The 23,931-nt window shown below is 39.1% G+C and overlaps 2 protein-coding genes across 23 annotated transcripts in view; one reads left to right on the forward strand and one right to left on the reverse strand.

Moving 5' to 3' along the window:
• DCLK2 (doublecortin like kinase 2) overlaps positions 1-23,931 on the forward strand; it is a 273,637-nt gene that overhangs the window by 168,869 nt on the left and 80,837 nt on the right. For 4 of the 10 annotated variants that reach the window (XM_044430962.1, XM_044430964.1, XM_044430967.1 and 1 more), the window contains 2 exons: positions 8,615-8,677; positions 9,792-10,685. The gene's annotated coding sequence lies outside the window, so the exon portion shown is untranslated. Of the gene's footprint in view, positions 1-8,614; positions 8,967-9,791; positions 10,686-19,854; positions 20,224-23,931 lie in introns of those variants that run through there. The other 6 variants (XM_044430965.1, XM_044430968.1, XM_044430963.1 and 3 more) reach the window with 5 other exon arrangements.
• Positions 1-23,931, reverse strand: part of LRBA (LPS responsive beige-like anchor protein) — a 435,651-nt gene that overhangs the window by 81,333 nt on the left and 330,387 nt on the right. For all 13 annotated transcript variants that reach the window (XM_044430947.1, XM_044430950.1, XM_044430949.1 and 10 more), the window contains 2 exons: positions 10,847-10,987; positions 8,995-9,114 (listed from right to left, as the gene is read on the reverse strand). In XM_044430947.1, coding sequence (XP_044286882.1) covers positions 8,995-9,114; positions 10,847-10,987 — 261 coding nt within the window. The remainder of the gene's footprint in view (positions 1-8,994; positions 9,115-10,846; positions 10,988-23,931) is intronic.

Here is a 23,931-nt window from a genome sequence, read left to right on the forward strand (position 1 = left end):
AAAAATGATTCAAATCACTGCATGTTGTGAGAAGTATCTCATGGGTCAACTTTGGGAGCAATTTGTGTCACTTGGTATCACACCCCAGGAAATAAAGCGAGACCATATATGTGGTCACAACCAATCCTTGTCATCATGCTATGAAAGCTCAGGGACTTGTGATCAAAGTATCAGACTAATCTTGAACTACAGTCTAACCTTTGCTTGAACCCTGAAAGTTTTATTTTAAGTGATGATACATTGTATTAGCTCCTTCTTGTGTATCTGGCTTAAATGTTGCATATTAATAGCTAGATGGCAGAAAGAGCATGCAAATTACAGATCTTTTCTTATTGCTACTTTCTTGTCAGGTATGTGCTAATGATTCCTTGCACTCCAAGTCAAACACATGTTTTTACTCCATAGTTATATAAAATGTAAAGCATATTTTACCTTCAAAAATACCTTTAAAATATTAGACAGATGTGAACTTTGACACAGTTAAGTACAATTTGACTTTTACTGCAGATAATTTTCAACTGATGGATCATATAGCAAATAAAGACAGTCATGCTTTCTTCTGAACAAAGCTGTATGGGAACTAAGTTCAGATGACCTCAGTAGAAGACAAAAGCAGAATTTAAAACTACTTGTGTATGTAAGCAACAGTTGCATTCATAATAAAGCTACTCTAAGCATCAGAAGTAGAGATGCCACTGGATTTTAAAACAGGGAGCCTGAAAACAAGTTTCCGCAGCTTGGACTTTGGGAGACCCTTTTGAGGCAGTCCGAGACCCTGTTCAGCACCACTGCAACTCTTTGTCACCTTCCTTTGCAAGTACCCTTTGTTCAAAATGACCTACATTGGGGAGGATGCCTCACAGCTCATTTCTGGGCCCCACATTACAAGAGTGATATTGCAAGGTTGGAATTGGTGCAGTAAAGGGCCACAAGGATGGTGGCTGGTTTGAAGGTAAGCCATATGAGGCAAGACTGAGGGAACTGGGTCTTTTCAGCCTTGAGAAGAGGAGACTCAGAGGGTACCTGTTAGCAACATATAGGTACATGAGGGGGTGTCACATGGAGGTGGATTGTGACCTTTTTTCCCCCTGCAGATGAGGGCAGGATGTGTTCCAATGGAGCAATGCTCAGGGAACCAAGATTCAAGAAGGATGCCAGGAAGTGCTTCCTGATGGTTAGGACCCCTGGGGTATGGAATGGGCTTTCACTGGATTGGTGGAAGGGTGTTTAAGGATAGGCCAGAAAATACACACGGTAGGTATATCATGAGCAGAGCTGTCTGGAGCCGGGGGATCAGACTAGATAGGAGGCCTCTTCTGACTCACTGTTTCTGTTTCTACGTGCATTGCTGTGCATGCTCACTCTTGCAGTCTTGCCTACTACCAAGTTGGCTCACTGCTGGCTGGTTTGGATTTGGGGCTCCTGGAACAAGCCAGAGTACAGACTACCCCTTTCTAGTCTCCTTCAGGGAAATTAAAAGAGAAGCAATACAAGACTGGCAAGTTTTCTTCCCGTCTGTCTCTTTCCCATTCATGCTATGGGAACGCTTCATGTTTATCTTTCACTGTTTATTCACACAGTTCATACATTGCCTTACATAAGAATTAAATGGCCAAGCAATGAACAATTAAAAAGGGGAGAAAAATAGCATTGATATGACGGTGCAAACTTGTGGAAACAGAAACCCTCATATTGAGTGCTGCTGCAAGCCCTTAGCACTGCTGTCACCCATTAGAAAATCAAATGTCACTGTGCAGATTGGTGACAAGGAGATGGCACGGTCTGATTCATCTAAACCCGAACCAGTTAATATGGAACTGATTCAAAATGAAGTCAAATGGTATCATTTGAGTTTGGCCATTCAAAATCAGCCTCTGGAAGCTGGCTAATCATAAACATAAAACCATGTTCAAACATACAATGACCTCTCACAGAAACATCTTAGCAATGCCTTATATTAGGACATCACATGGCTTTAAATATTGCAATAATTAATCTTAGTTATCTAATGGTTACATCAGTTCTTCTCAGCAATCTCAGTGTTATGGTAGGACTGGCAATTCAGTGGAGGCAGCCACTATTGAAGGTGAGAAAGACCTTACAGAAGAGTATGCATCTGCTGCAAGCAGAAAGCTGCTCAGGATTCTCAGTCCAATCCACTCTTAAGCAATTTGGAACTAAGTGTGGCTCTTTCCAAATATAGTGACACATGGTACCTTGAGACATATGTGCTTTGCATTTTTATTGTAAGATGGACTATTAGTATAGCAGCCTTGTGACTATAGGTATAGCCCAACTTTGTGACCTCCAGATCTGAAATTCTAAACACTCCCAGCCGATAGTAAAAAACAAACAAAAACCCCTACTGTTTTATATACTAATTGAGCCAAATATATTATTGCACTGTTTGTAGCACTTAACAGTACATAGTTAAACCAAATATATTCAACACAATAAGAATTAATTTTTAATGGTAGAATTATTTCTTAGTTCAATGTTAAAATATTGGATAAATGCCACATAGACTTTATTACCACTCTTTATTTGTTTCTTGGTATCTTTTAATTTATAACTGGATTAACTCTACATAATCATACTAAGGAATAGTAATGAAAATAGTTTCAATATGTGTATTTTCTGAGTAAAGGAAAATTATCTGCAATCTGCATTTCAGCACACATCAAAACAGTTTAAGAAGAATATTTGCTTTGTGGATACTTAAAAAATTATTTTTTAAATTAACTGTCTGTATATTGGTGTGGCAAAGCAAAATTGGGAAATGAAAATATTTTATTTCACATGCATAAGAAAGAAACTAAATAACTTTTTCAAAGACCAGAACAGAATTAAACTTAAGTTTACATATGTATATATCTATAGTTTTGCTTAGCTATAAATCATAACAAAAACAATTAACATTCACATCTGAGCATCAAAACTTAAGTCTCAGTTAACTGGCTGCTAACAAATAGGAAAACACTGAGAACCAGTAAACATTTATAGTGGTTAGGCTTCTAAACACAGACTGTTGAACTCAGAACTTTTCTTTGTGTAAACAGATTTCTCTCCAAGCCAAGAACATGTTTTTTCTTTCATGACACTCCTTACACAGAGGTACTTAATAAGCAATATTCTTAATCACATTTTTTCAGATAGTTGTGATATCCTAGTGGTAATTTTGTACAATAGGCAGCCATAACAGCAGAGGTCATATTATTAAATATTAATTCCATAAAGCATTTTAAGTGAACCTAAGGTAATTAAGTCCAAATAATTGGCTGATGATCCAAGTTAATACATGGCTACAATCTATAGCAGGGTTGGAGACATTTTTCAAGTGTGAGGGCAAAATTCTGATTTTGGAAAGGTCTAGTCTCTGCACTCTGAATGTCAGCCCTTTTTGTTTGCTAATATTCTCTCTCTCTCCCCTCCCCCTCTTTCTCAATGTGTGTGCGCATGTGTGTGCGTGTTCGCCCAGAACCTCAAAAAACTGCTATTAGAGTCATTTTTGGCCCCTGAAAATAGTGATTATGAAAGTTATGACTGTTGGTCTTTTGCAAATGAGCAAGTGCATACTTAACACCTATACCTTATGTACAGTCTTTCCTGGTTTTGTGTGTTCCACTGTGAAAGGGAAGACAGGGTGAGACTGCATACAGATTAATTTGCACACAGTTACTAGCTGTTGTTTGCCTAGCTGTCACTTGAAAAGCACCAAGAATGGGAGTAAAGTATTAAAACTAGATGCACCAAATGGGTTTAACAGCACTATTGCCCACTTAGCAATGTAATCCTGTTGATTTTAGCTTTTGAACTAACCAAGTGTTGAAAGGGAAGATACTCTTCCCCACCTAACGCAGCAACTTTTTGCAGCACTTCTGCTGATGCTACTGCAGTTCCCTGACAATTCTAAACAAACCACAAAAATACATGAAAATATAATAGATAGGAAGTAAATGGAGGGTAAGAGGATTCCCCTTGCAAGTAACTGCTCTGAAGAGCAGAAAGAGTTAGTATCTCTCCTTTTTGAAGAAGCTACAGATTTGAGGAGTGTTGAACAGGTGGAAGGCACTGGGACCTGTCAGTTTGCCACTCGTAACTGAAGGGCTTAAAAGGTGGTGGTGGGGGGGGGGGGGATATCTAGGTGCAACTTCTTTCATTACTTCTTTGCTCTTTACTGATATTGTCAATTGACAATTAGGCATTTGGTCCCTGGCAACTGTGCACAAATTAGCCTACATGCAGTTCCATCCTGTATTAGGGAGCAGTAACTGTGCACTTTAGTGCACCTGCAAAGAAGTGTTAATAACAAGCAAGATGATGTGCAGTTTTCAGGGACAGGAATAAGTAAGACATGCTTGTACTGAAAACCAAAATAAAAGAGCAGAGGAATAAATGATGGCCCATCCAAAGTGCTGTTTCAGCATCAGTGGAAAGGTGGTAACCAATGAAGTTGTGAAGGCAAGAAGCAGGGCTTTTTGCCACCATTGCCAAGCAGCTCGGTAGCCATTCCCAACAACAGATAATAGATGATGATGACAAAACAATCCATCATGGATGAAACAACCCTTACAAGACTGATGGTGAACCTTTTAGAGACCAAGTGCCCAAACTGCAACCCAAAACCCACTTATTTATCGCAAAGTGCCAAAATTGCAATAAAACTTGAAAACTGCAGTTTTAGTTTAGAAAAAACACCTCATAGCCAGTCCAAGCATAAACACAAACACACACACACACACCCTTGGCAGGGCATTGACTGGCCATGTGAAAGCTCGGATGAGTCGGATGAGTCACAGGTTGTGATAGCATTGCCTGGCACTGCTACTCCTTTACGAGCATGCGCATGGCCCCTGATGCTCGGCTGGTGAGGCGATACTGGAGTGAATTGGCTCGCATGCCGACAGAGGGGGCTCTACGTAACCGCTATGGTATGTGTGCCATATGTTCGCCACCACTGGCCTAACCCTAACCTGGTCCACACCCCAGGGCTAAAGTTCCATTGAATATAGCACATTTTGAAAAAGCCTTTCTTGAGTAGCTTTTTCTGCACAGTTCAACATTTCTGCCCATTCTAAACACATTCGAAACGATGAATATCATACCAGAAGAGCTCATTTTTCCAACCCTAACCCTACCCTTGTACACTCCCCTAACCCTACTATACGGTGAAAGTTCCATTGAAAATAGGGCGATTTTGAAAAAATCTTGAGTTGCTTTTTCCATAAAGCTCAATATTTCTCCCCATTCTAAACACAATCCAACCCTCAAATTCATGCCAGAACACCTCGTTTTTCTATCCCTAAACCTACCCTGCTGCACTCCACTAACCCTAATATAGGGCGAAAGTTCCACTGAAACTAGGGCGATTTTGAAAAAGCCTTACCTGAGTTGCTTATTCTGCAAAGTTCCTCATTTCTACCCATTCTAAACACATTCCAACCGTCAGAATCAAGCCAGGAAAGCTCGTTTTTCCAACCCTAACCCTACCCTTGTACACTCCCCTAACCCTACTATACAGTGAAAGTCCCATTGAAAATAGGGCAATTATGAAAAATCCTTCCTTGAGCAGCTTTTTCCACACAGCTCAGCATTTCTGCCCACTCTAAACACATTCCAACCGTAAAAATCATGCCAGGAACCCTCGTTTTTTAAACCCTAACCCTGCCCTGGTGCACTCCCCTAACCCTAATATAGGGCGAAATTTCCAGTGAAAATATGTCGATTTTGAAAAAGCCTTCCTTGAGTTACTTTTTCTGCACAGCTCAACATTTTAGCCTATTCTAAACACATTCCAACTGTCAAAATCATGTCAGTACACCTCCTTTTTGTAACCCTAACCCTACCCTGGTGCACTCCCCCAACCCTAATATAGGGCAAAAGTTCCATAGAAAAGAGGGAGATTTTGAAAAAAGCCTTCCTTGAGTTGCTTTTTCCGCACAGCTCAACATTACTCCCCATTCTAAACACATTGCAACTGTCAAAATCATGCCAGGACAGCTGGTTTTCCTAACCCTCATCCTACCCTCGTACATTCCCCTAACTCTAATACTGGGCGAAAGTACCATTGAAAAGAGGGTGATTTGGAAAAAGGCTTCCTTGAGTTGCTTATTCTGCACTGCTCCTTATTTCTGCCCATTCTAAACACATTCCTACCATCAAAATCATGCCAGGACAGATCGTTTTTCTAAACCAACCCTGCCCTGCTACACTCCCCTAACCCAAAAATAGGGTGAAAGTTTCATTGAAAATAGCGCGATTTTGAAAAAGCCTTCCTTGAGTTGCTTTTTCCGCACAGCTCAACACTTCTGCCCACTCTAAACACATTGCAACCATCAAAATCATGCCAGGACAGATCGTTTTCCTAATCTGAACGCTACCCTTGTACACTCCCCTAACTCTAATACAGGGAGAAAGTACCATTGTGTGATGTCTTGCCAGCCCAGTATGTAAACAATCCACGCATTCACCAGCAATGAAACTAAAGTCCTTTAATGCTAATTGTCTACAAGATTTACAACTCTATAGATAAGCTCTCTAATAGCGGTCTTTGCTATACAGTTGTTAACCCCCTAATGGCTTCTCTTCCCAAGCCCACGTGGGATCATTCTCCCAAGTCACGCCTTTCTTCTCTCCTACGTAATAGATCTTGCAGTTGTTAATATCGAGGTAAAATCCTCCTGTTCTCAGCTTTTGAAAAATCTACAAGGCCTACTGTGTCTTCTGTTTCTGACTCAGGGGAATCAGCATGTGGGGGGGTGGGGAGAGGCAGCTTGCTCTGCCTCTTTCTGAATAGAACACTCAGCTTCCTCTTTCTCATGACTACCTGGTTCTAATAAAAGACCAGGCGTTTGCTCAACGTGCTGGGAGTCAGAGGAAGACGCAGCAGCTGGCTCTGCTGTCCCTATGCTGAGTTGTGGGGTTGATTCTTGGACTCTGGTCGTCAAGTGCAAGTCCTCCTCATGAGACACTGCTTCTGTCAGAGCTTCATGCACGACACATTGAAAAGAGGGCTATTTTGAAAAAGGCTTCCTTGAGCTGCTTTTTCCGCACAGCTCAACATTTCTGTCCTTTCTAAACACATTCCAACCATCAAAATCATGTCAGGAACCCTCGTTTTTCAAACCCTACCCCTACCCCTACCCTGGTACACTCCCCTATCCCTAATATAGGGCGAAAGTTCCAGTGAAAATAGGGCGATTTGGAAAAAGCCTGCCTTGAGTTGCTTATTCTGCACTGCTCCTCATTTCTGCCCATTCTAAACACATTGCAACTGTCAAAATCATGCCAGGACAGATCGTCTTTCTAAACCAACCCTGCCCTGGTACACTCCCCTAACCCTAATATAGGGTGAAAGCTTCATTGAAAATAGCGCGATTTTGAAAAAGACTTCCTTGAGTTGCTTTTTCCGCACAGCTCAACATTTCCACCCATTCTAAACACATTTCCACCATCAAAATCATGCCAGGACATCTCGTTTTTCTAAACCTAATCCTGGCCCGGTACACTCCCCTAACCCTAATATAGGGCAAAAGTTCCATTGAAAATAGGACTATTTTGAAAAAGACCTGAGTTGTTTTTTCCGCACAGCTCAACATTTCTGCCGATTCTAAACACATTGCAACTGTCAAAATCATGCCAGGACACCTCGATCTCTTCTCTCCTTCAATGTGAAGACCATCTTATTCTTTCATGGAAAGAAAATTTAATTTTCCTGCACTAAACTAAGAAAACATGTTAGTCTGAAACCACGTTGCCCTTCTACCAAATACTGTTAGAGTTCAAAAACACATGCATCAGATTTTGTGGGACTTCTTAGTAAAAAATTTTCTTTGGTGTTCACATTTTACTAGCTTTTCAGAAGTGCACATTAGTGGTCATCCCTCCTTGATCTCAATACGTTAAATAATACAAATATGTTCAGAAGTGGTCTATTTACCTAGTTGCACCAACACTGAAAATAACACACACAATGTAGCAGATTTCCAAATCATAAGTTACCATCAGTTGATAATGAGGAGTTGATTTATTTCCCTAAAGTTTGCAACTGTGGACAGCTACCTTGTGAGCATAGCAATTCTAATGGATTCCAAATCACTGGATTGGATCTAGATTTAGGAACAAGCAACTGGGCGGGTAGAAGCAGACTTCTCCATCCTTTTCTTCCCATGGCAGGCTGTTCATTGCACCCACCTTAGCCCCAATGCTACATGGAGACTCAAAGGACATTACTGAATGGACTATGGTGAGGGAGAAGAGAAGGATGATTAACTCGAAGTCCTGCACTGAGCAGGAGGTGTGACCTGATGGCCCTCTGGCCCCTTCCAACGGTACTATTCTATAAGATACCCCTGTCCTTTCCCCTTCATCACCCCATTCAGCAAAATCTACCAAGCTTCTGTATAACATTTAGGGGCAGGGTGAAAACGCCACTAAGAGCAAATTGTGGCAGGAAACTCAGCCTAATTAAATGTGCCTAAATCTGGATCCAACTCCTATGGTGTTAGTCCAAGAATGTTGAAAACATTATGAACATTATAGTTCCTATGCCCTAGTAAATAAACCTAAGTATGTGAATCATTATATTAATATTCCTCTTTTCTTTCTCTTGCAGGGAACCAAGACATCTACCAAGGTTCCCCTCCTCTCTATTTTACCCTCACAACAACCCTGTGAGGTAAGTTAGACTAAAAGTCTGTGATTGGCCCAAGTCACCCAATGTGTTTCATGGCTAACTGGGGGCTAGAACTCAGATCTAGCCAAGATCTCTCAACCAATATACCGTGCCGAATAACAGAACAAATGGTATATTATTCCTGTTTTCCTCTAGCTTCACTTTCCTTCCCCATTGTTGTTAGTCTAGAATCTATTCAGGAACCTGTACTTTTTGTATTCTGTGAAACACCGTGCACTTTGATGGTTCCATTTAAATATAAAATAATTATTAGCATCAGTATCAGTGAGTTATTGTTAATCATTTTCACTTAAGTTTACCTTTATATCTGAGGTGTCACGTTGAGAATTTCGCCATGCCCTTGAAATTGAGGAGAACGTTCTGTCTGCATGATCAAACTTGCCCCCTTGCAAGTTTAGGAAAAACGTTGTAAAAGGTTCCTAAGATCATAAACAAAAGAGACCAAAACACTTGAAAAAGCAACAGGGTATTTTTCTATATTGAGCATTTTTTACAATTCCAAAGAAATCCCTAAGGTTAATTGGCAAGTTTTATTTCCAGGAAGAGTGGAAACAAACAAAATGTGATTTAAATGAAATGTCTATTCTGGTAAAATGACTAATTTTAAAGATAAAGTATCAAAGTTATCTTTCCATAATCCCTAGTGATGTGACTTATGTTTTAAAGCATCATATTTCAATACCTTCTTAATGAATTGTGCTATAGTTAGGAACAGATGTTATACAGTTGTAACAGTTGTAATTTAATGTCTTAACTCACTGATAACCAAAGGAAAGCTACTATAGCATTCAGTCATCACCAGTCCAATCTGTAATATGGCTGCTGGGAGAATTGCTGGAAAGCCATAGAAATTCTGTTGTTATTGTTGCCACTATTATTTTTATTAGATAATGTTACAATCCCATGTAACACTTGCACACAGTTAAATATCTGTACATTGCATGTTAAGCTGCATATAAGCCAGGATTCAGATGACCACTTTAGATGCATTCAAGGAACTTTCAGACTGCACTGAGATAGTCTGAATTACTTTGAACAGTTCATACTTTTGCATCATTCCTCACTGTGGAACAAAATCTGTGTTCAAAAAATACAGGTCCCTTGGATGTCATGAAGTGTGGGAAACGAGCTAGACCATGTGAGCCACTCAGAGGTGCTGTGGCACAAGTGGACAGTATACAAATGCTTTAAATAAATAAATAAGCAGAAGACCCTAAGTTCAATCTCTAAAAATCTCCACTTACGTGAGGACAAAAAAAAGCTTCCTGAAACTCTGGAGAGTCACTACTAGCAGTGTCAACAAGCTAGATGGACTAATGGTCTAATTCAGTATAATTCAGCATCCTATGCTTTTTGAATCCTAGATTTCATTCTAACTTAAGTTTCCATTTGAATAACATGCTAGAAATAAACAGACACACCTGATACAGCTAACAATTAAGAAAAGAAAAATGTTTGGATGATTGAAAAACCTTCTCCTAGTCAACAGACACTTAAGCAAATATTAGGAGATAATTGCCTGAAATTAGCTAAGTACCATAAATTACTTTGAGGATTTATGTCTGCATGTACCACTCTAACAAGTTTTAATTAATGATGTGCTGCTAACGCTTTCCCAAAGAAATTGGTTTCTATTAGATAAATCATCATTCCAGTTTATTTTACAGAAATATGGACTCTTTCATAAATATATTGTCTGGCCAATTAAAACATTATCTGTAAGCAAAGTACAACAGTATTTGGAAAAATATGTTACACTAATTTAGTTTTTATATTATATTTCAAGAGCTTACTTTAACTGCGGATGATGAACATTAAACCAGAGATAAGTGAACAGATTACATTCCATTTTTTTAAGTCATCAGGGAAAGTATAATTCTAAACAAACAAGCAAAGAATAGTGAGGCCTCCTTGAAAGCCATAATTTAAAGGTAAGTCTTCTTACTTAGTTTGTTCCATTAAAAAATCAAACCAGCAAAGGTCAAAATTTGGAAATAGTTTTATTTTTAATAATCAAGAGTAAGCTATTGATTCCATTGAATGTTGAAATACAATAATTCAATGACATCAGATGTTAAATCCATACGTAGTTTAAGAGTTTGTTATTTTCCTTACAAATAAAAAGTGAAACATTTTAATGATTGTACTTACAATTCTTAACAACCAAGTGAGTGTAAAACTTGCTGTTGAATAATGAGTGCCATAATGAAACTTTGGAACGTGATCATCTTCCCATGTTTCATAGCGTTCTGCAAAGAATGCACCTCTTTTTGGATTAAGAGCACCAATAGGCTAGAGAAGAGAAAAATGAATAGACTAAATATTGGCAGCAGCTATAATGATCTCATCCATTGAATTATTGGCCAGCATTAAATACAATGCATTGCATATCATTATTGCCATCATATATTAGATGGATTTGAATTCAGACATAAGAAAACATGTGAAGCAAATAAAGAGGAAGATAACTATTTGAAAGCCAGGTAAGATATACAATAATCCACTTTAACTGGAAGATGTTTCAAAGCACTCTTTATCACAAATTTTGCAAAAGGCAAGTCATTATTCTCATGACTGTTGCACACATACAACTTAACAGAGCTGGAACTCTTTACTATGGCAAGAAGCCACTTCATGTCAATACTGAAACCATACAAGGTGGCTTCAACCACATGAATGGGTTCAATCGCAGTGGTCATTGCCACAAAACTGTTGACCTATCACCTGCCAGGCAGTGCCCTGTGGGAACGAGCCTTGTGACTAACCTAAGCCATGAAGTTTCAGTATCCGCACATCTATTATATTGGTATGGAATACTGCAGCTAGAAAATAACTCCTATAGTTGCATATAGGAACGGGATTTCAATTGAAATTGTATTGGGTTTGACACCCTTCCTAGGATACCCTTCCTATTCCCAGGCCTAACTGAAAAGTGTTAGATATTTACACTGCTACCATCTAGGATCTGGTTACTTCAGAAGCTTCCTTTTCCAATATAAAGTGGCCTGAATTATAGGATCACTGTCAGATTGCCTTCTCACTGCCCTGCATGGTATCATATATATATATATGTGAGTACAACAGGGCCAGGTAATACCAAAACTGGGGAAGAGCCTCCTGAAAGAAATTCACTGGACCCTTGTTCTGTTTAAAAAAAAACTATTAAAGATACATTATTATTTTAATGTTTAATCATTCCACTATCTTAAGACACTTCTATGACTTAAATCTGTGGGGTTTGGGGGGAGATTATTACTGCTTTATATTTTATGATTGCTACTTTTAAGCTCATTTTAGTGGTGTGTGCATTATTTTCCTATTTGTAAACCATTTTAAATTGTTCCAAACTGCTTAGAATACTGTACTGAAAGATGGGGTAATTTTATTACATAAAAGGATTTGCTTTAAAAAGAAACACAAAAAAGAAGCAATCAAGAAAATAATGTTCTGAACACTGGGTTTCTTCATTTGCATAATTAGATGGCCCACTCACCTCACTCTTAGACAGCTAACCAGGGAATATCTTCACATTTTTTTATTCAATGTGCTCAGACAGAGTTCTCTTATCCCTTTTTCAAAAGCTAAATCAAGTTGAACCTCACTGTCCAGTTTTGAATCTGTTCAAATTGGACCAGGAGATCTCCCTTGGATATTAGTAATAACTGCATTGTTCAGAAATCAGCATTTTTATTGGCGCTTTCTCTGTAAGAATCAGAACTACGGATGTGAAATGGAAAAGACACGTGAAAAAAGGGAAGCCAGTTTAAGAAAAAGACAGATTTGCCATTAGGAGAAAAAAACAGTTCACCAAGAGGGTGGCAGGTGTCCTACTTTTGTACTCTTTTTAATGATGTATAAGTGGTCCTCCTCTGACCAAGTCTTGAATACATTAACTACTCATGGATGATTACTCTGATATTCATGCATTTAATTTAAGAACTGCAAACCAAAGCAACCCATGAAATGTCAGTGTTTTTGACATATGAACCACTCTACCTTAGGATCTAGGTGGGAGGAGTAGATGAAATGCATGCCCTCTAAATGTTTATTAAGTATTTATTTTAATACTGAATTATCAATTTCACAGAGAGCAGTCATCACTACAACAATTCACTCTTGTTGCCATCAGTACAAGTTACTTTGAGTGAGTGAAGAAAACCATTTATTAAGTAGTAGTAACACAGTGTTCGTCCAGGCACTTGACAATCAATCCATCAAGAAATGGAGCAGCTTTTAGAAGGAACTATACTTAGTAGCAGAGCACAGGCTTTGCAAACAAAGTGCCCCATGTTCAATCCCCAGAATCTCCAGGTGGAGCTAGGAAAGAGCTTTGTTTCAGACGCTGAAGAGATGCTGCCAGACAGTGTCAACAATACTAGGCTAGTGGGACCAATGGTCTGATGTAGTATACGGCAGTTTCTTATATTTTTCTACCACACATCTGCACACAATGGCAAATATTGGCAAGCCCAAGATGAGTAGTTCTCACTTGGAAGGGCAATACAGATTATGGTATTACAAGGTAATGACATCCCCTGCCTCAGATCCCCTGCATCTTATTCACCCAGGGAATGCATTACTCAGTATTTTTAGTTTTATAATGTAAAGTAACAGGTTTTGTATTTTAGTATTTGATACATTATTATTATCACACAAAGAAGAGTTCTGAGATTATTTTAAACTAGTCAGGGTTAGATAGTGTTAATATATGCCATGATTATATAAAATAATCCAACATACAAGACAGCAAATGACAAATTTTGCTCAAGTTCTTGTCTATATGTTCATGCATTTCTTTACTTAGTGTGCATTTATTTATTGCTTTTATATTTTATATTCCATGCTTTTGAAAAAACTTATGACAGTTAATCTTTAAAAACAAAAATGAATAAAGCAATAAAGCATAAGAGCAATAGATTATAATAAACTTCAAATCAGAAGTAAACTTATCTCTCCTCCATTTGCTGACCAAAACAGAAAATAGCCCTCCTGGGGAAACAAACAAGTCCTGTCGAATTTCTCTTAGGAGAAGAAGTTCCATAGTGTCAGAGGGCAGTCTTTTCTCTGTCCCTCTCCTTCCAAGGAGATCAAGACCAGAGGAATCTAACTAAAGTTTTTATCATGTTAAAATGGGTGGGCTAGGTTGGTTTTGGGATACAAAAGGAGTACTGCAGAAATCATTAACAGAAAACACTAGCTATTAGGGAAATATGACTCATGGTACGAAACTGATTCCAGACTGAATCCCTTTCCTCCATTCCTAACCAAAAGGAGTTAACTCCAACCTTAGAATGCTTCCTGCTACTTGTGGACCAAAAGTTTTGATATGATGCCAAATGACAGGACTGGCCATGTTACATCCACCCCTGCCCCCCCCCCCCCCCCGCCTGTTCAAGAGTGTCTCCACCTGAACAAAAGGTGGTCTGTTTCTTACCAGCTGCTTGGCTTATCTCAGGCCTTGAAATTTCAGGTAACAATTCTGACCCCACTTCTTCTTCTAGTTCTGATTCAGATTCTGAGGTAACAATCTTGAAATGCTGAATTTTGGGAGAATGGAGTCTAGACCCCATACACCCTGAGAGTGCCACTGCTAAAACACCCACTTTCTTTGACCAGCCAACCTAATCTCACAAAATGTAATCACTCATCCGATGGGCAAAGATTTCAGGAAGGTTCCAGTTACAGGAAGTATTACTCAAAATACTCTGGACCTTAGCTATTTACAGGTTTAAAATTAAAAATCAGCACTTTCAGGTTGTGCCCAGAAACAGAAAACCAATGCATATCCTAATATACCAGTAATTCTATGGATTATATAAACTGAGACACATTGGCAGAATTGGCTTTGAGAAACTGAGGACTGAGCAAACAGAACTGAGGGGAAGAAACATTGCTTGATGATGGCTGCAACTCCTTTTCATACAGGTGAATCAAGCCAGGTGAATTCAAGTTAATTTAGGCCCAATGATGGTGCCTCTTTAAGAAATACTGATAAGTCTGTATGTGGAATAATTTAAGAGTATCATACTATATTTAAAGGCATAGTATAAAAGCTACACAACTGGGGCGCATGTTCCATGAAATAATGTGCCATGTTGCAAAACATAAAGGTAAAGGTGCTATAATAGAAATAACATTTTAATTTTAGAAATTAAAACACTTCTGTATGGTTTTCTTTATAAGAGTAAAGCAAAGTAAATGTCATTACCTATCTGCTAATGTCTACCAAAAATGTACTGACAAGCAACTGGCATTAAACTCAAATATTCAATATTAATCCAAAATCTGGGACATATTTTTCATTGAGAATTAATGCACCAGAGATTAGCAATACTGAGCTTTGAAAAACCAGAAGCATTTATAAAAGTATCTTACAATGTGACAATGGAGTACAAACAGACACAATAGAATTAGTTGTCAATGGGTCTGTACTTATTTTTTCCTTTATTGTTATATTTCTTTCCTGTCCCATATATTCCTTTATGTGTTATTTGACATAAAAATTGGCAGTTTTCTAGTCCAAACAATAACCCCTCTTTTAAAGAAAAAAATGGTTGCTACATAAGGGGATTATATTTGAAACAGTAAACATATTCCAAGGAAAAATTGGGTTTACTTTGATGTTAACTATTGTATTTGTCAAACAACTATTGTAGAATCCACTTTGCCTTTTGCGTTGTAGAAACATTCACCCATGCTTGTTTTTGCTTTAAAAAGAGAGACATTAAGTTCATTAGTAAATAAATCATATTTCAGTAACAATATGAACAATGCTGCATTTGTATGGCATTGAAGCTTTTAAAAGATACACTTTGAACTGCTCCTGTTTTTATTATTCTCCAAATAAGACCACCACAGATCAATAGTTATAGAATTACATTGACTGAATATCAAGCTAAAACCAATTAGAATTGATTTAATTCTCTTCTGGAAAAAAAGAAATAAATGATATCATGTGGTGATCCATACAGCCAGAATGCACAGGATTTTTAACTCTTCGTTTTGTCACACGTGGTTTCTGAAACCTGGCAATAAGGACACCTATCAAGTCATGCTACATTTATTTGCAAGCAAATTTAAAAAAACAAAACAAAACAAAAGAGGTAACCAAATGGGGGAAAGGCTCTGAAATAAAGAACTAAGGGGCTTGTGCTCTGACAATGATACACTATCAGCTTACTCAGAGAAGTTACAGTGGGAATACACACATTGAATTATACATTACACAAATGCACTGATTTATTGTGGTAATAACATCCACCTCATTAAAAGATTCTGCTTTGCTGCAGTCGGAAGGCTACATATTGTTTACTGCTATAAATTAATGGCAGTACACAGAAGACTGTGGAACCCTTGCAACAATAGATCTGTAATGACAGTGCTGTATATCACTGCTTCCTCAGCAGCTTCATAATAAAATGGAGACAATGTATTGGGCTAATACATTCTACCAGGCTGACCCATATTTTCCTGACAACTGCAATGAGGCCTTGCAAATAGTTAACTAATTATCAACCATTCGGGCAGTGTGGGTAGACGTCTAAAAATATTCTTATGTGAAATGTTCATTTTGTTTTACCACCACATTTTGAAATGAGCAGATAATGACTGTTCTACTTAATTGGCTCTGAAGTAGAATAATTCTCAAATGGGTGCCAAAGCTAGAAAATTCCCAGTTGTGATGCATCAGCCATAAATGTGTTTATGGAAACTGAATGCCAAGAGCTGTGCGCTGGCCCACAAAGGAGAACGACATTCACAGGAAAATGAGCAACTTAAAGCAGTCCTTTGACCTACAGTAATACAATAGATCTTACTTATTGCAGCAATGGATGTAGCAGTAACAGAGATGCAATTATATGGTTAGATACTGCTATTCAATCTCAAGAGTCTTAACTGAGAATTCCAAGCAGAAGGCAAACTGATGTAAATTGTAAATGTTAGCAAGTCAAACCGACAAACTCATCTCAATAATTAATTCAAAACCTTCAGGCTATAAAATGTACTTGCCTTTCAGATGCCATTAGGTCTCCTCTTAACATGTTATGTGCGTATATGTATGTGGGTGCATGTATGTGTGTATACCCCAAAACAGATATTTTGTGAATTGCCCAGACCAGAGAGCTTTAGCTGTTGGGTGGTAGAGCAATTAAATTAACTTAACTACCAAATAATATCATAATCAAACTTCAATTAAATGAAACCTGTAGCACATGTCCATTTATATCAAGAAGTCAACAATAGATGTGAACACGCAGACCTATCACCTGCCTCCAAAATTCTTGTACAGCCATTTTTAAACCATGGTTTTCTACAGCAAACCATGTTCAATTTGCAACAGAACAAACTGAAAGATGGACCCAGGCAGCTTCCCAGGAGAGAGTGTTCTTTAAACCAAAATTGAAAAGGTCCTGTCGCTTGTCCTCAAATTTTGCAGTAAATGCAAGGGAATTATAAGAAAGCAGTGGTTTTCCTTAAAGAAAGGAAGAAAACCAAAAAAATCAGGGCATGAACTTACAGAATGGCTTTTGAAGAGGGTACATATTCTGGCACATCCTCTCCTTCTCCTACACATACATGGGCATATGTTCTGAGTCTTCACGTCACGCCTATGACTGATGTTATCAGAGACAGTAGTATGACTAGTGCAGGCTATGTTTATTTATTTTTACACTTGCATGCTTCCAACTATCCTGACAGGGCTATCTAGGTGGCTTACAATAGTAATCAAAACACAATTCTTAAAAACAATTAAAACATAATAAAACAGTGACAGGTCTCCTTCCTCTTTGTGACAGCCTTTGAGGTACTTGTACAGTGCTATCATATCCCTTGTGGTCTTCTGTTCTGATGTTCTGATAAAACATCATAATAAAACAGTGACAATATCATAGTGGCCATGCTATAAATATAGCATGTTAGGAGGACAACTAACATTGTTAACATTAAGTAAGTTAAAACCAGTTGTTAAAATGCCCACTAAAGAGAAATATTGTTCCCTGGTGACAGAAAGAGAATAATGTTGGTGCCAGGTGACTATCTCTGGGCAACCTATTCCATAAGTGGGGGCAGCCACCAAAAAGGCCCTTCTTCTATTTGCCATCCCTCTCATCACCTTCAGAGATGGCTCTTTTAGAAGGACCTCTTGTCCAGATCTTAATGGGTAGGTAGGTATATATGGGAGAAGATGGTCCTTTTGGTAGCCAGGTCCTAAGCTGTTTAGGACTTTATATGCCAAAACCAGCACTTCAAATTGGGCCAAGGCTACAACTGACAACCAGTGCCATTTGTTATATGGGCCTGCAAGCTAACACCTACTACTAAATGCATGACCTGATTTGAGTGACCCTCTGTTCAAACTCATAACATGCTTATTCTCCCAGGCATACAGCTTAGAGATCGAGAACTGATAACCAGCAGGGCCCATGTACTCATAAGACCCACTGCTCATGCAACTGGGCTTTGGCAATTTTAGTCATAATCTATAATGAGTAAAAATGCTTGTTTCCAGAAGGAATAGGTCAGTGTAGCTCATAGTACTCCCTATTCAGAAGCAAATGTTTCCATGGTAACTTTTGTTACAAACCCTCTTGCTCAAAGTAGTGGTTCCTGCAAGTGCAACCAGCAGAGACTAGCACCCACATTGAATACTGCCCATATCTCCACACAGACTCTCCCATACTTATTCATTTGCAAAATAGTTACAGTTAGAGAACATATGATGTCTGAAGTTTTAAAATCTAGCAATCAATTGCTGTTATCTATTAATCAGTATTATCTAAGTCACGTGTGTGTGAGTGTCAACTTTGGCTAACATGTATAAAATGTCAGAGAACCAGCATAACAGCCACATTCTAATTAGCACTGATTAGACTTCAGCAGAAGTACTGCTTTGTGTTTTGCTCACCTCATTTTTAGATAAATACCAAGAAGTTAAGGCAGGATTTGGAGGAATACGGCTAAAGGAATTTTACAAGATTATACTGGGCTGGGAGTTGGGGATGGGTGAAGAGAGGACAAGGAGAAGAGAAAGATTACTTTCCCAATATGTTAAAGGAGGATCAATTGTATACCAAGGCTGCCAAAAGGAGATTAATTCATTCAAGTCATAGCAATATATGACATGCTTCCAATGTAACTCAACTGAATCTTTATTCTTCATTTTTTTTAAAAATTGGAGCAGGTTTGATCGTTTCCCTCCAAACACCTTCAAATTCACCAGCCAGCACAAATCCTTTCTGCTAGCCTTATCCATCATTGAAGCTGACATGACATAGACCTGACCATTATTAATAGCTACTAGGATACAATATTAATTAGCAGTTTGAAAGCAAACTAAACTCTGGACCTAATATTTTATTAGGCTTTCTTTTCCACGATTCCTATAAAATGGAGGACTGGGCTACTGAAACTAAGCTGGGACATATTCAAATACATATATAAAGTCTCAGTGATATTCAAGAATATATATATCACTGCAGAAAATAAACAAAATATTTTTCTTAGACTGTTGTCTCTAGTAAACTACATGTTCATATATACAAAGAGCAGTAATGTCCCCTTGTCCACTGTTGAAGAAGATTTTTACTACCATGAGAGCTCTCAAAATCCACTTTTTCATTCATTCATATTTATAAGCTACTTATTTTCTTTCAAGGAACTCAAGACAGCTTATATAATCCTCCTCCTTGTCTCTAGCTTATCATCACAACAATCTTGTAAAGTAGGTTAAGCTAAGAGTCAGTGACTGGCCCAGGGAGCTTTAAGACCAAGTGGGGACTAGAACCCAGATCTCTTGGATACCAGTCTGGCACTCTTAACTTCTACATTACACTTGGTCTCTTTTGTCCACTGCGATAGATTCAGAGCACAGGAATACGATTGACAAGTACATGAACATCAGCCTCTCTGGAAGGGATTATGCTTGCTCACTGTCAGAAAAATAGACACAGGGGTCATTACATGATACAACTCCATATTTTGAATTTTAGCAGAGATTCCAATACCTTTTCATTCCAATACCTTGAATGGACTTTGCAAGGATAGCCATCCCTGAGGGGATTCAGTCTGCCAAACATCAGAAGAGCTGTACAGGGGTTGTGCAAGAGCAGTTTTGACATTTCAGGGGGGACTCAAATATCTCACTATGTTTCTTATAGGCCACTGCCATCCTTGTGGACCTCTGGGGAACTCTTCCATGGAGAGGAGAGGAGATTCATTTACTCATCTTTCACCAATTGCTATGAAATGACCCCCATCATGGAGGTATCCCCATGCAAGAAATCTGTGAAGGTTAGAATAGGTATAGAGGCTAGGGATTTATGATTACTGAAAAACACTTTAAAGCTTTTTTTTTCCTATTGAAGTCTGGTGGTGTTGAGAGAATGGCTATGTTGTGAGCTTGGGTTCCTTGTTTTGCACATTCAAAGCCACTATCAGAATTAGGATCTGGCCAGTCCTTAAAGTGCCTACAGGACCAGGAACACCTAAGAGGCAATCATGTGGTACCTGGAAACCAGCACAAAAGGCCTCTCTGCACTGCTGCTCTCTGCTAAAGCAACACAGGTTGTCCTCGTGACACTCTTGTGCTCTGGCCCTATGTATCACCATGCCCTTAACCTAGCTCCTGCCTTCCTTCTGTTTGTTGCCACTTGTTACTACCTTGCTCCTGTTTGATCCTGCATGTTCCAGGCTGCTCCTGTGTGTTCCTGCTTGCTCCAGTTGTTCATGCCTTCATCTGGTTAGTCCCTGCCCTGTTCCAGTGTGTTCCTGCCTTGTTACACTGTGCTCCAGCCCACTCTTGTCTGTTCATGTGGCCGCCTTCCTCCACCTTGACCACCTTTATATGACTGCTTTCCTACCATTTGACCACTCGGCTGTTTTTGGATGGTGCTCTCATTCTCTTACTATATCAGACTGCCTGATGCCTTGTGGCTGACTCTGGATTACCAGCCTCTGGCCATGGAGTCCAGACTCATACCACCACCCTGGTCGCAGCATTCTACCCGCCCACCAGCTGTCTATGTCCCAGTCCTCACAGCCACAGGCCATTCTTATAAAATGTTCTTTATTGGCCAAAGCATTTTCCAGAAGCACAACACCCAGACTGAATCTCTGACCATGCACAGAATGGCTTGTTGAACCTCCTTTCCTTATGAATGTGCCTGGGCCCCATCCCTTCCGAAGGGATCTTCTGAAAATGAGCACATCTCCTTTAAAGGCATTCAGCAATCCTCTAATTGGGCCACCCTCCTCTGCCAACATTGCATCATGGGGTCAAGAGCCATACCTGCCCTGTCTGTCTCTGAGAAACTCCTCTGCTCAAAGCCCACTCCCACTAACTGTACAGAGGCTGCCTGACCACCTGAGAAGCTTGGCTTCTTCCATCTCAATGTCTGGACCAGCCTACATTCCAAGGCCCCTTCCTGCTCTTCCATCTCATCCTCTGAAGTCCAGCAAGGTGACGAGAATGTGCACCAAGAACAACTGTCTTTTCTCACTACCAACAGGCCATCTCATCTTGCCCTCCTGCATAACACAGTCATTGAAGCCCATTGTAAAATGTACCTTAGAATTAGATGGTGGAACCTGTCAGTCACTTAAGTGACATTCTCCCCTCACCCACAGAATTTAGAGAATGAAAGCAAATGATGCTATTTCAGGAAAAAATCTGGTATTCTCTCCAAAACACAGGATTCTAACCAAGTGTCATTCTGGAGTACCTTCAGACCTGTTGGATTAGAGGAAAGCCTGCTTTGCCCTAGGAACCAACAGAATCAGAACAAAGTGCTCAGGCCTTGGACTATGCATCGGATTAACTTATTTCATATACACATACATGCAGAGAGAGAAGAAACTAGTGTATGTTTAGGTTTTGTAAGGATTAATAAGTATATGTTTTGGTTACTATATGCATGTGTGACTTTTTCAGTTCATTTCTATTCAACAAAAGTGCCTTCCTAAATTACTACAGCATATTTTTACCTAGATTCTCTACTGGAGTAGGCATAGGTTTGGGGTCTATAGGACAATTTGAGAAATCACGAAATGGATGTCATGGAAGGCTTGTCTAATGACCAAGGACAAGTATGCAACAGACTGGGTGCAAGGTAAAACTAGGTTTTGAGCCCCAACAACTAAGCAACTACTTCGAACCCACATTTTATGCCAACAAAAAACCTATTTCACAAAAGGCAAACTCTTTTGCTCCCCACTCTCACTCTCTGCTAGCCAAGTCATCCTTTCCCCTTGCTTTCCTTCTTTCACCTTGGATCCTCACACAAACTCACACACAGTGGCCGCATTCACACTTAACACTAAATCATGCCACATGGAAACCACACAGCATGGTTTCTTATGGTGGATCCTGGGAGTTGTGAGCTCGTCCCTTCCTTTCTTCACTCTGGATCCAAAACACAAGACAATCCTTTGAAAATGCAGTTCTTTTATTAAGACTCCACAGATAGCAAAACAGCTTCAGTTCTATACACCTTCAACCAAAGCTGAAAAAGAGAAGCCTCTACTCATGCAAAGAGTTGAATCCAAACTGGAAAATTTTCCACAATTTCATAGGATCATAGAATAGTAGAGTTGGAACGGGCCATGAAAGCCATCAGGTCCAACCCCAATTTCTCTCTTACAGCAAAACTACTAGTTCCATATTCAGGGTGGCTCTTGTTGCTTGAGGGGAAGACAGTATGAATGGTGAAGCCCCTTCAATGAAAAGCTTGTTTCTCCTAATGCCATGCCACCTACTCCTCCTCCCCTCCTGAAAACCCTTCCTCACCTTCCAAAACAGGTTTATTCTCATACTCAGCCTTGGAAACTTCATTAGGCACAACTGAAGGAGCTTCAAAGCCTTTGTCCCCAGTTTCTCCTCCTTTTCAGAATCTTTCATTGAATTCCACTGAACAGTCTGAAATGTGTAAGAGACTGGTCCACTTTCTACAATCACATAGAAACTGATAGAAACATGGGAACTATGCAGAAACATGGAAAGTGGGTTCAGACACACAAACAAGCCATAGTGAAGCATGAAAAACATGCACAAACCACTGCTTCTCTCCACAGTTCCACAAAGGTCAAGTGTACTTTGCTGGGTTTACATGTAACAAGCCATGCCATGGTGGTTTCCACCATAGCTTGTCATTATGTGTGAACCCATCCATCATGTGGCTATGGCTCAAAGACTTCACTTTGCTTTGAAGAAATCCAAGTTACTTGTAACAACATTTTTTTTAAAAAAGAAATTGAAACTGGGAAGGGTACAGCACCTCAGATGACAGGAAGGAAGGTTTCTAAGGGCACAGTGGTACACAGAGGAACCACAGAGCTTACCCCTGCTCCAGACAATCTTCTGCACTACCCAACCATTTTGTGCAAAGTATATTATTAGAATTATTACCACACACACACACACACACACACACAACACACACATACATGAGCCAGTTAATAGAAGATACACAAAGTTCTAGCTTTTAGGTTATGTCATGCAATAAGTGTGTCTAAAAAGAAAAAATCAGAATGCCCATCTTCCCATCAATTCCAATAGTGGTCAGTCAAACCTCACCAAGAAAAACTTCATAGGTATGGAATGTGCCCGTATGTCCAGAGCATGTACCAATTCAGATGTTATTACCAGCACTCATCCTGTTCAGAACTGGATACGATAGCACTTATATTGAACTATTTCCAGATTACTGTAACAAATGTAACTTTGATTACTGTAACTTTACTATGGTAATTCCTCAGGAAAGCTGGGCAGGTACCACAAATGTTCAAGAATGGCTATTGGAATCATGTTTTTCTATCAACTGAAAATTTGCTTGCAATCAATGAAAGAAGCCATACAAATGCTGCTATTTTTCATGCACTGTTTGTTCAAACTTCAGCTACTTGAATCCTCTGCACATAGTGTCAGTATATTATTTTCACACAATAAATTTCATTCACAGTCACAAAAACTGTTTTTAGATAATACTATGAAGGTATAATTCTATGGGTTCATGCAAGACATACATGTAATCATTCTAATTATTCTTTTAGAGCAACAGATTTATCTAAAAAGGCAAAGAAAAGCTTTATAGCAATGTATTTTTATATTATCATTTTGGCAAAAGTACACAGATAAATAACATTTGGTTGGATCATTTAAGGATCATATGCCATGTTCATAGCTCAGGCAACTATTTTGCAGCTGCCGCTTTATCAAACTGACAAGTATAACCAATGGA

The sequence above is a fragment of the Varanus komodoensis genome, unplaced genomic scaffold, assembly GCF_004798865.1.
Source record: "Varanus komodoensis strain SLA01 unplaced genomic scaffold, ASM479886v1 scaffold21, whole genome shotgun sequence".
Lineage (NCBI taxonomy): Eukaryota > Metazoa > Chordata > Lepidosauria > Squamata > Varanidae > Varanus > Varanus komodoensis.